Raw genomic sequence first — 12,664 nt, forward strand, 5'->3', positions numbered from 1 at the left:
AAGAGGAGAGGAGTCTTTCTTGGGGCTATGGTGACTTCTTCTTTGCATGCCCAGTGCTCTCACTACTGGACATGGAACAGAGCTGTTTCAAGGGTTATTTTTTTAAGGGTGCTTTGACTAGTTCTAAAAAAAAGCACAGTTTCCTCATCACTCTCGGGACCTCTTGTCCCCCCCATACTTGTCTACTCCCTGGGGCCGGGGGGTCTCTAAAACTGAACCCTCTCAGTTCTGAGCCATCGCCTCCCCCCTGCATGCAGCTTCTGTGTCGCGAAGAAGCACGGTTCTGTCTATAGCTGTACTAAAAAGAGTCCAGCAACCAGCTACTCCATCATCTCTTTCCAGCCTCTTCTTTACTCTTCTAGCTTCACTCACTACTCCGACTGTCATTTACTTGCTCATTTCTTCTTTATCATCTACTCCATCTCCCCTCTGAGAAAGGTCTAAATGCTTTGTGAAGTCTTCATTGTCTAGGAAGGGGTTAACAAACTCTTGCACTCGGCCAGGCTCCTTCCCTGCTGCACTCCCCCCTTCCCCCTCTTTCTCCACAGGCCGATATCACTTCAAGGCCACAGGCCCGTACCAGCTTTCTCTCTCTCGTCTTCTGGCTGGGGAGAAAAGGTGCCCAAATCCTCTCAGAGCCTCTCTCCCTCTGTCTCTCCTGGAAAAGGGAGAGGCTGCCCAACACCTCCTGGTGCCCCCCACCACCCTTCTATCTTAAGAAGTCAAGCCTACCTCTGCCAAGCGCAAGTTTCCCCTCTCCGCCCAGCTCGAAGCCGGGCAGGGGAGGCCTTGCCTCTTTGCTAGCCAGAAATCAAAGAAAGAGCTCAAGCGAGTGCTCTGCTTCTAACCCCTGTGTTCTCAGAGGCGCATCTACCCTCAGTGGCCAAGCTTGGTGTCAATTTAAAATCTGGACACTTATTGGCCTCTGGCCACTCTATTCCCAGAAAACCTGCTTCCTGTAAACCCACGACAGGTTCCTAAAACAGACCACAGTCCTGGCAACAAGCTAGAATATGATAGCCAAATTCACTCCTAAGAAAGGGCACAGACTAAAGGAGTTGTCCCCTTCCCTAGCTGCTCACTGTATAAAGTGATTTCCACACCCCAACACACAAGAAGCCAGAAAACAGCACAATCTTGCTGCAAATTAAGGAAGTAAAAAAACTCCAAAACACTTCAACAAACCACTAAGAAAAAAAAAAATTCACAACCAACCAAACAAAACCCCTCCAAATAAAAAAAAACAAAACAACTCAATGCAGATTAGAATTGACAGCAGAAGCCCAGGCAGTGATCTAGACAGGAAGAGAGGAATGACAGATTGCCCTACAGTGTGCACTTTTCTAGCTCTCAATCTGAGGCCAGCCCAAATTCTCCATTGTTAGAAAGGTAATTCACCTCCAAAGACAGCTGCTGACCAGGAAAATCTCAGGCCATTCACTGTCAGTAACTTTGCCAGCCCCACTAACACATTCACTAGGTGCAGGTCCCTATAATCATCCAATATTGGACCTCTAGTGACATTTTGACTCTGCGTGTGCCCACTTTGAAAATCAATTCAAAAGCTCAGACCCTGCAAAAAAGGAAATAGCAAATCAGAGTCCCTGCTCCAACCAAGAGCAGCTGTTTAGAAACATTAATACCCCAGTACAGGTTTCTTACCTCTCTCTGAGTTAGATTGTTGTTGGCTGTTCCCAGGGTAAAGTTGCTCATGCTCTCCTATAAAGAAAGTTATTTGTTTTAGAAAGTATGTATGAATGACCTGGGAAAAAATAGCTCAAAGAAAACTTACTCCTTTACCTCTCCAATGAAAGACTACACTGACACAATAAAAACTGACAGGCCCAGACCAAGCACCAGTCTGATTTCCACACATTTGTGACACTATCTTACCTGAACCATTCAGTGGACTATTATTCTGAGCAGTCTTTCTTCCAAGTTTAATTATACCTGCACACAAATAGAATATTTGGAGAAATTACAAAGTTTTGCTCCTTTGGAAGCTTGTTGACAGCCTCCATCCATTCCATCCCCCTCTCCAACCCCCGAATCAAAAAAATAATACACTTCACTGAAAACATGAAACTGAATACTTGACTTGGAGGAAGAACAAAAAATGAAATAGTGTTTTGAGGGAAAGACAGTCAGTGAGAGATCAACAGAATGGGTCTCCTGTGACAGCAAGTCAGAACACATCTAATCAAATCTAAGGTGAAGCTTAACAATTTATGATTATATGTCCTGTACTTAAAACAGCAAACTTCTGCTGTTTGATTATACCTGTGTAATGCTTATCCTACCAAGGTATAACAGATTTATTTTCTTGCATGTTCAAACCCTTATTGTTTCAAGGGAATCAACTGAATTGTTTTGATTCTAACTTATGGTCAGCTTTAAATGACATTCTTTGTGTATTAACACCGAGAGCAGTTTGTTTAACATCACCAACATGAACAAGGACACAGAAGGCACTCTCAGAAAGCCTCCAGATGACATCAAACTGGGGAGAGTAGGGGACATGCTGGAAAGCAGGCTTGCCACTCAAACTGACTTCAACAACCTGGAGAAACATGCTAGCAAAAAAAGATGTGCTATTGAAAGGCAAACGAAGTCCTGAATCTCTTAAGTCAGCCCATGGACCACCAGGGGCTGGGCTCTGCCTGGCTAGGAAACAACTCTGCAGGAAAGGACCTGAAAGCATTAACAAGCTCAACATTACACAGAAAAACGTGCCCTTGCAGTAGAAGGCTTCCAAATGCTGGGCTGTGTTAGCAGAAGTGCAGCCAGCCCATCAACACAAATAATTCCTCCTCTCTATTCAATATTTGGGACACCACATGTGGAGTACTCTCTCTAGTTTTAGTCTCCCAATTAATGTACAAACACCATGTTTCTGAAGTTAGTCCAGCAAATGTCCACCAAGATGTCTAGGGTCAGGAGCTGTGCAAGGAGGTGCTGAGAGAACTGGGTTTGTTCAGCGTCAAGAAGGAGGATAAGAGGATGATGGCTCACTGCAGTCTACAACTAACTACAGAAAACAAAGGAACCCCTCTCAGAAAAAAACAGGAGGCAATGGCTACCAGTTGCCAAAGGGTAATCCCTAACAGAAATAAGGACAATATCCTTCCCTACAAGAGTGATTCAGCACTTCAACATGTGCTGAAAGAGGCTGGGAAATTCCCACCCTTGGAACTATGCAAAGTTTGACTGGACAAGGCCTTCAGCAACTTGATCTAGCTTTGAAGTTCATCATCCTTTGAGCAGGAAGTTGGATGAAACTTGCAGAGATATCTTCCCTCCCAGTTTATTTTATGATTCCATGCCAACAGAAACTAAATGGACAATGAACAGGAAAGCAAAAGGTCCACATGCAATATATATCTATTTATGTCCTGATCAGAATATCATCGATTAGTCCTTGCCAGATGGAAGATACTCTTCACCCTGCAGCCACCTCCAAGTGGTGGCCCCATTTGGAAGTCAACATGAATCTTCCATGCAGAGCAGGCATAGGATGAAGAAATATATTCATGTTTGGGACTCTCTCCAACACAAGGAGAAAAGATGGTGTGCCCCTCTTTTTCAAGTCAGAAGACAATTTAACACAGAAATTCAAAAACGTGGCAGAAAAAGATACAGAGTGATAGCCTATAATTACTATTTCTGATTAAACTGTCAGATTTACAGAAAAGATACTTGAATTCAATGTAGGGATGGATCAAAAAACAAATACAGAACTCCAAGATGATGGCAACACAAGCTGTCAGGAAGCACAGAAGGTCCCATTTATCAGTTGACCACACTGAGTTGTCAGATTGGACTCAACATATGATATTCAGATCTGGTACAAGCCTGTCCCAACAGTAAATGGGATCTTGAGGGCAGCTTTATAATGCTTTTAAAAATTAGGCTGTGAAAACACACTCAGGTAAGAACAGGAGAGACTACAAATACTTGGTAAGTAGAAACACACTGCAAATCAAATGCCCAGTCTGAAGGAGAACTATGCAAATGCCAACTGCAGTGTTTCCTAGGACTCAGAGCCCAGTGTCAGAATGCAAGGAAGTCCAGTACATTATTTCCTTCAAATCTATTCATTTTTGCCTAAATTGGATTTGTTTCTTCTACTGATTTTACAAAACACTTGCTGGTCAGAAATTTTCACACATTCTACAGAACCTTAGATGAGTATAGTCTGGAAGCACATAAAGCTCAGTTAGGAAGTGTTATGCATACCTTTCCTGCGCAGGAGTTCTAGGATTACCAATAGGATAACAGGCGCAATAAGGAAGCAAATAAGAATAACTCTATGTCGTATGTAAGAACTGTATCCTAAAAAAAAAATAAATAGAAATCATACTGGTTAGTTAGAAAATAAATGTATGATACACTAGTTCAGTAGAGCTACAACCCCAAATATGTTTTATAGCTATTTTTTAAAAAGTAACCTCAATAAATTAATGCAGCAGAGTCAGTTATCAGCAAAACCCTGAACCATCTCCAGGACAGTTACATGTTAAGTACCTCATTTCAGGGAAGGCACATCACCCCTTGAAAGGCAATGGCTATTCCAGTTCTTGCCCTATGAAAGGCTGAGCCAGATTTCAAATAAATGACATTTCAGCAAATATCTTGTATCGGGTTTTCACTGCAAGGTTTTGATGGTTTCTGTGAGAAGATGCCAGAAGGGCCCCCCATGTCAGATAGAGCTAATGCCAAGCTGGATCTGCTGCTAGCCAAGGCAGAGCCCATCAGCGACTGTGGCAGTGTCTCTGGGATAACACTTCTAAGAAAAGGGAAAAACTGCTGGACAACAACAGCATGGGGGAGAGGGGAGAGACAATATGTGAGGGAATCTGCCCAACAGACAGACAACCAAGGTCAGTGCAGAAGGAGATGCAGGTGCTGGAGCATGGATTCCCCTGCAGCCCATGGAGGTCTCCACATCAGAACAGGTGATGCCCAAAGGAGGCTGTGACCCCATGGGAAGCCCACACTGCAGCAGCCTCCTGGCAGGACCTGTGACCCCATGGGAAGCCCACACTGCAGCAGCCTCCTGGCAGGACCTGTGACCCCATGGGAAGCCCACACTGGAGCAGTTCATGAAGAACTGTGGGAAGGACTCATGTTGGAGAAGTTTATGGAGACTGTCTCCTGTGGGAGGGAGCCCACATTGGTGCAGGGGGAGTGTGAGGAGGGCTGCCCCTGAGGAGGAAGGACAACGTATAATGAGCCGACTCAAGCCCCGTTCCCCATCCCCCGGTGCTGCTCAGGGAGACCTGCTCAGGTAACAATATTGGGAGTGAATTTGAGTCTGGGAAGAAAGGAGGGTGTTTTACATTTGCTCTTGTTTCTCATTATCCTGCTCTGATTTTGACTGGCAATAAATTAAACTCATTTTCCCAAAGCTGAGTCTGTTTTGCCTGTGACCGGAATGGCCAAATGACCTCTCTCTGTCCTTGCCTCAACCTGCGAGGCTTGTATCATATTTTCTCCTTCCTGCCCCACAGAGGAGGGGGAGTGACAGATTAGTCTGAAGGGCACCTGGCAGCCAGCCAGGTCAATCTACCACATGCCTCACATCTAACAAGTTTCTCCAGTAAAGGAAGAATTCTGTACTAGTAAACCATGACAACTACTTTTGCACAGAAATGAGAACTTTTGTCATTAGGGACTGCCTTACGCACCCTACAAACCAAATGGTTCCAAACATATTCTCAGTCTGTGTTTAAAGAAACCCTAAAAATTCAAGCCTCAAGCTGAAGGCTGTCCCAAAGCAATAAGCAACAGGAGGAAAATTCTCTTTTCTATCTTATCTCCATGAAGGAGAAAGGAACTATGCTCATTGACTCACACACATGCTAGATGAGAAAATATTTTATCTAATTTATTTATCATTTTATCTTATGGCTGCTACATGACTCATTGGAAATGGCTGAATAGTTTCACTCTAATTAATGGAGAGCAGTACAAAGAGGACAAGTTCCTAGCATTAATTACATAAGACCAGAAGGTTCAGAAGAGATCTTCTAAGACCTTCTAATCTTTATTATTACTCAAATCAAGTTACAGCTAAAGGTTTTATTCTGTGGAGATCCCTGCAAAAAGTATCTTTCCAGGGGGATCAACCTGTCATCCTCATAATTTTCACAAACGTTATACAAACTTTTAGCCAACAAATCACTTCTGGTGCATTTTACTCTTTAAATTCAACTTCCTGGGAAGTCAGGAGAAACCTTACAAAGGCCATGCTGCTTCCCAGATAAACCCCTCAGACCTATGTTTGCAACATGACACATTTATTACCTTTTTCTTCTGGAAGGCATTGAATCAAAGAGATTTCAGAGCTCCTTTCTGTTTGTGAATATTTAATGATACATGTAGCGTTGGTGGTAATATCAACATTCTTCAAAGGGATGGAAAGCTCCTGGTTCTGATATCTGTGTGGATTGTTACCGAGCTTCCAAGTGTAATTCAGAGATGCCTGAAAATTTGCTGTACAGTTTAATACAAGTTCATCATCACTGGTGCTGCAATTTATTTCAGGTTTTGGAAGAGAATCTAGAAGGAGAGAAAGCATTCTATATTACTTTCATTTCTAAATTCCTTTTACTAGTTTCTAAAACATTCTAATTACTTTAGTTATTACTTTATAAACTATATAGAATTTCAGCACAGGACAAGGGCTGGAGCAACAAAAGCAGCAGGAGAGTGCATAGACAAAAGTGTGGGGGTATGTGCACACATGCCTGAGAGAGAAATGTATTTCTGAAAGTGACCTCTAAACCACCTGTTTGTGGTTCTCCCATTCCTAGTCCAAGAGTCCTTGTGGTTCACCATCCACAGGACTAATAGACACACTGGTCACATATATTTCCCAAAGACTACTAGTGAGGCTGAGTAGATCTGCACAGGATGATGCCACAGGTGTTCAGGCATGTGTAATATGCCTGCAGGAATATCTTTAATAGATACATAATCCCTGGGATTACCTGGTCAGCTTGCTCAAAAAGTTTCATTGTCTACCTGAAAGTGCAGTGTGCCATCTACACACGTTCTAGAAGTCATCCCAAGGTGAGTAATGGTGGGCACACAAATGAGATGCCACCTTTGAAAATTTGTTCAAAGTGGCTAAGCAATTTAAAAATAGAGACAAAGAACAGCCCCCTCTGCTTCTGTTTGCTTCCTTAACAAATATACAACACCCTTTCTAGACATTTTAAAGTGAATAATGCTTCCCATTCTTTATGCAGTTCTTCCAGTACTTACCTAACACAACAAGTTCAAAGTTTAAGCTGTGTTCTTTCACAGAATCCCAGTACACTAACTCATATATGCCAGCATCATCCTTCTCCAAGTTAACTATAGTCAAGGATCCATTCTTCATAAGTACACTCCTGCTGCTAAGACGACCATAATATATCGGTTTGTTTTGATCTTCCCATTCAGCCACTTTATGCTTGTTTTTCTTCCAGACAATTTCCACTATTTTTTGGTCTATTTGTACTGGAAAAGTAAAATTTTCTCCCATGATGCCAACTATTTCTTTTTGGTAGCCATGTGCTATAGGGGGGGAAAAAGAGAAAAAGTTACTTCAACAATTGTTTTATAAAACATTGCTGGACTAATGCCCTATTCAATATCAGATACATTCAAATTTAGGTTAGAAGCACATCACAAAGTTGCACACATCAGTTAAGAATTACCCAAATCCAGGCTGACAGCACAATTGTATGACAGGCATGACAAAGGAATCCAGTTTCCACATTTTGGTCCCAGGCAGAACAATTGCTCCAATGATCTTCCCTATCCTATGCCCCTCTATCCTCAGTACTTTCCCTCTGTTCACTTGAATTAGGCTTCCTGCCCATGATCTGGCGAAAAATATTAAATAAGAATTGTCACCACCAAAATCTGTTTTAGGATCTTGTTGCAGAACGCCCACACTGAAGCTCCTGCTGATCAAATAAACTGCAATTTTTCCAGTAGGAAAATATTCACAGTTAGTAAAAAGCACACTTCTGACGCAAAACTGTTACTGAGTTCAAAGCACCTGCTCTGAAGTCATGGGGGTATTAGGGATTTCCCTTGAAATGTCACTTAAGCAAGTTTATTTCACAGCCAGTATGTGTGAAACAGCATCCCATCCTCTCAGATCTTGCAGAACTGTCAGCAAGAATGGAGCTGTTCAGAAACCTCCACTGCTCTCAGCTTCAAATCAATTACATTCTGCTAAAAATGCCCAGGCATTCAATATAAATAAATAAAAAACAACAGAAGAGAGATTAGAGATTTTCCCCTAATTTTCATTGGAAACAGCTACATTTGTGAGAAAAAAAAACCCTTCATACTGATCTAACACACAAAATCCTGCTGTGGGGAAGGGACCACAACCTTTAAACCATCAGCATCTCTGTGTCTCTGCTTCAGTCTTCAGCAATCACCTCCCACTTCTAAATAGCTCCAAATGGCTCTAGAACAATTGCAAGATCACTGCCATGGCAAACAGGAACACAGACAAAACCACTTTGGTATTGAGTTCTAGTTACACTTGCATTTAGGAATCGATTTTGGTCCACAGTAGCTGGTAACTTTTTACTTCTATGTTGAAGGGAGGGCATGGTTAAGCTACAAATGAGGTCTCACATTAAGGATTCCCAATCTGCATCATGTAAAACTTCCCTTTAAACAGTTGCTGTACATGGTGAAACAAATATTTCAGATGTCTACTCCTCAAGCCAACTGGTTCCAAGAGACAGCTAGTATTCTGGGTTTTATCTTTTTTTTTTTTTTTTTTTATTCCTAAATGGCATCAGTTTAAGGACACACCAATTCCTATATCCTGGCAGACAGAACGTCAGCTAGGCCTTCCTTTCTCACTGGCAAAGGACAGTGCCCATCAGCTCTTCTGCCACACCACCGAAACACAGACTTTCTCTGACAGCACAACAAACACAAGCAACACAAACACACTTCCATGTGTTTGGCTAGAGAACTGCACACACGTCTCCTCCATGCCTTACTTTCTATGGAATATCCAATTTGTTTGCAATTTACCCATGGAAGCACTCTTCTCACACCACTGGAGTTTGCAACTTCTTGTTGTCTGCACCTACACCTTTTCCAGGCACAAGGATTGTAGAAGTAATCAGGGTAAGCTAGCAACACCCACATCTTGCCTATCTGCTTTCTTTGTATTCTCCCCTGTTCAAGTGGATTTAAACATTTTACTTGAGCATCTCTTTCCACCTATCTCAATTAATGATTTCCAGAAGAAAAAAGAACTCAGGAACTCCAGACTTTATGTCTGGAGACCACAAGATTGCAAGACACTGGGTAGGGTGGAACACTATTTTGATCTGACAAAGCCTGAAGTCTTGTTAGAGACCTTTGTTTCATAAAGACAAATTCTAGGAATGCATATTCCTCAAGAAGCCATCCCTCACTGCCTAAGGACCTATGGTATTCCTAGTATGGAGAAATCCTCCCTGCTCTTCCCACTGTGAACTTCTACCTCTAGGTAGCTTTGGCTCACAGACACAACCAGGCTGTGGTGGCTTGACATCAGCATAAGCCAAACCACAGTGGCTGTTGACAAGAGCCTCCAGAAGGGACAGCAGGTGCTTGCTGGGCCCTGAGAACACAAGCAAGGACAGCCACCACTGCTCAGCCAACCACTTAAAACTTCCTACATCTGGGTGTTGACCCAGGTAAATGCTCCGTGTCTTTACTCTCTTTCAGTTAGTCATAAGTGCTAGGCTGGAGTTATGAGAGCAAAGTTCTTGCTTCAAGCCCAGGAATGAAACTGAATGAAAGCAGAGCTGAAAAAAACCCACATTTTCTCTGCACAGGTTCTGCATGGCACAGGGGGACGTGCTGTTTTCAGCACACTCTCTTCTTGCTGGCTGGTGGAACAAAGGCTTGGCAGCAAGGAGCCGATGAGCTCCTCCCAAGGGCATTCAGGGCTCCCAGCAGCAGGACAAGGAAAAGGTTATTCCTCAAGGATAACAGTAATCTCCTCCCACCTTAGAACTCCGATCTCTGGGTTTATTTCCGTGTTCCACTGTTCTAGTGAAAATGTGAAGAAGTCTCCCACTCAGTGCTGTCAGCTTCCTTTTTTCAAAGAAATCATACAGAAATATTGCATAAGCTCATAACCACACATCTTTGAGCTTCTGGAAAAGCATGCGTCATCATGTTTTCTAAATTCCTGAGAAACCCTTCCCCGTATTTTCTACTTCATTTTATATGGAAACATATTTCCTATTCCACAGTGGTGAGCAAAGAGGGAGAAGTGACAACCAAACACTCTCTCACACACTCTTTTTGGAAGGCTAGAACTGCCTTTTCTTTAATTTCTCTGCCTTCTCCCTCTCTTCTTGCTGTAGCCTATTATTCTGAGATAAAGTTCACACAACAAAATAGTGCTGTGCTAAGGCCTCCAGTAGCCTCTACAGAAATCATCAGACTACCAGCTCCAGTAGTGTCTCCAGTAGTGTCTCCTAAAACCCACTCCAAATTTCTTCTTATGCCAAGTCTTTGCGTTCTTTCCTTCCAGTCAAATCACATACTCAAAGTGGCACAGATAAAGAGGAGCTAACATTGGGTGGGCAAAGCCTCTTCTGCAAACCCACCATCTCACCTTGTCTACATCATCTATTGCTCTCACTTCTCCAGCAGCCAGATGCACACATCCCAGTGCTGTACTCAAGTTTTAATACTCCCCAGACTAATTCTGACTCTTTCAGCATTTTAGCAGCCTTTAGCCTGCTAAAATGCTGAAAGATTCGGCTCAGACTAATACTCAGTTCAGACTAAGTAGAACTTAATACTCCATTTACCAGCAATAAATGCTTCATTACTGTATTTGTCTACCTGGTTTGACCTGCTTCACTACTTTTCTTGGAGCTGACATAAAGCCTAGTTATTTTGGAGAACAGCTTACAGAAGACCTCTTTAATGCTATCATTAATACTTTTGGTCTCAAAAACCTATTTGAAATGCATATAGGTATCTATTAGGTCTATACAGGCAGCAGCTAGATTCTCCTATTATCATTAAGACACTAACATTCCACCTGCTGAAAATGGGTGGAAAAGCCTTTATAAGTAGCTTAAGGCAAGGAACTATTTGCTTCAGGAGTAGGACTTTCTAAGGAGTAGATTTTTCTTTTAATTGTTGTAACTTCCCAACTACCCCTCTCTCTTCAGCTTTTTTAGAATTTTGAAATCCCCCAGCAACTGTAACCACAGACAATCATGTTCCCTCCTAACCGTGAAAACCACCAGGTGCAGAACACCCTGAAATAAATGTTCAGTCCAGAAGGACTATGAGAACATTCACCAACCATAGTCCTCTGAATTCCCCCACAGGCCACAAACACAACCCACTTCCCAAACGCCAGAAAGACAGCACTTAGAGCCATGGTGTAAAAGCACAGACAAAAGCTACAGCCAGGAGAGAGAGAGCACAGATAACCATAAGCTGTAGCAGCAGCCCAGGCTGTTGCAAGACAAAATCAGATTTGTGCAGGAATGAATTCAAGTCCTACATGTAACATCCAAATCAGAGGTGTTCTCCTGAACACTGCAGCACATGCAGAGACATGTGTGTGGTTCTCCTGGACAATATGGGGCTGCATTTACAGAGCTCTACACATCAGCAAAGGCAGACCCAAGGGTGGCACCTACCAACAGGCCTGGGTCCTTCCCTAGCACAAAACCCGTATCTTCAGCCATGTCCCTCAGCAAGGGCCCAACAACAGGCAGCATTCCCATGTAGAGGCCACTCAGTAATTTTTAAACTATGCTGGTGACCAAAAGCATGGGGATGACTTACCAATTCCTACTTCTCCCTTTTTTATCTGCCTGTTCCTGCAGTGGAATAGGCATGCAGAGAGTACAATCTGCTGACAGATTGTACTTCACACACATCCCCACTCCAACTAAGGAAGCAACAAAAATACCCACAGAAGGACTGTAATTCCCGGATGTGACTCACTGTGGGTGGGTGCACCAGTGCTCATGCATGGAATGCAGTGGATGTGAGAGAAATGTGGAAGAACGAGAGTGAGAGCATAGAGGAGGGGCAGGCACTGATCCCTTCTCTGTGGTGACCAGTGACAGGACCCAAAAGAACAGCCTGAAGTTGTGTCAGGGGAGGTTTAGGTGGGATATCAGAAAAAGGTTCTTCATCCAGAGAGTGGTGGGGCAGTGGAACAGACCAGGGAGGGAGAGGACTGGGAATCGCTACTTTTTGCACTGGTGAACTATTACAAAGGATAATTGACTTCTGCAGATTATTGATTATTTACAGTCTTTAGGCTTTGCTTAGGGACAGAACTGACTTGCATTTAAGCCTGCCTTGAACTATGAAAAAAGCAGCTGATTGAGAGCAGTCCAGAGACTTTGGAACAGATTTCCCAGAGAATGGTTGCCTCATCCCTGGCAGTGTTCAAGGCCAGTCTGGATGGCACTCTGAGCAATCTGGTCTAGTGGAAGGTGTCCCTGCCCACGGCAGAGGGTTGGAACTGGATGGCCATTAAGGTCTCCTCCAACCCAAACCATTCCATGATTCCAAATCCTCTGGTCACTTATTCCCAGCATCCAGACAGCAACACTTCGTGTGCTGTACCAGCACATCTTCATGTAGGTTCTGTGATCAA

General features: G+C 43.2%; 1 protein-coding gene across 1 annotated transcript in view; it reads right to left on the bottom strand.

Moving 5' to 3' along the window:
* Positions 1–9,174, bottom strand: part of LOC102034620 (T-cell surface antigen CD2) — a 17,414-nt gene extending 8,240 nt beyond the window's left edge. The window contains exons 1-6 of the mRNA XM_031056705.1: positions 9,119–9,174; positions 7,270–7,592; positions 6,307–6,561; positions 4,237–4,332; positions 1,894–1,950; positions 1,663–1,719 (exon numbers count right to left, since the gene is read on the bottom strand). Coding sequence (XP_030912565.1) covers positions 1,663–1,719; positions 1,894–1,950; positions 4,237–4,332; positions 6,307–6,561; positions 7,270–7,592; positions 9,119–9,174 — 844 coding nt within the window. The remainder of the gene's footprint in view (positions 1–1,662; positions 1,720–1,893; positions 1,951–4,236; positions 4,333–6,306; positions 6,562–7,269; positions 7,593–9,118) is intronic.
* Positions 9,175–12,664: the final 3,490 nt, after the last annotated feature.

Source organism: Geospiza fortis, unplaced genomic scaffold, assembly GCF_000277835.1.
Source record: "Geospiza fortis unplaced genomic scaffold, GeoFor_1.0 scaffold1, whole genome shotgun sequence".
NCBI classification, from domain to species: domain Eukaryota; kingdom Metazoa; phylum Chordata; class Aves; order Passeriformes; family Thraupidae; genus Geospiza; species Geospiza fortis.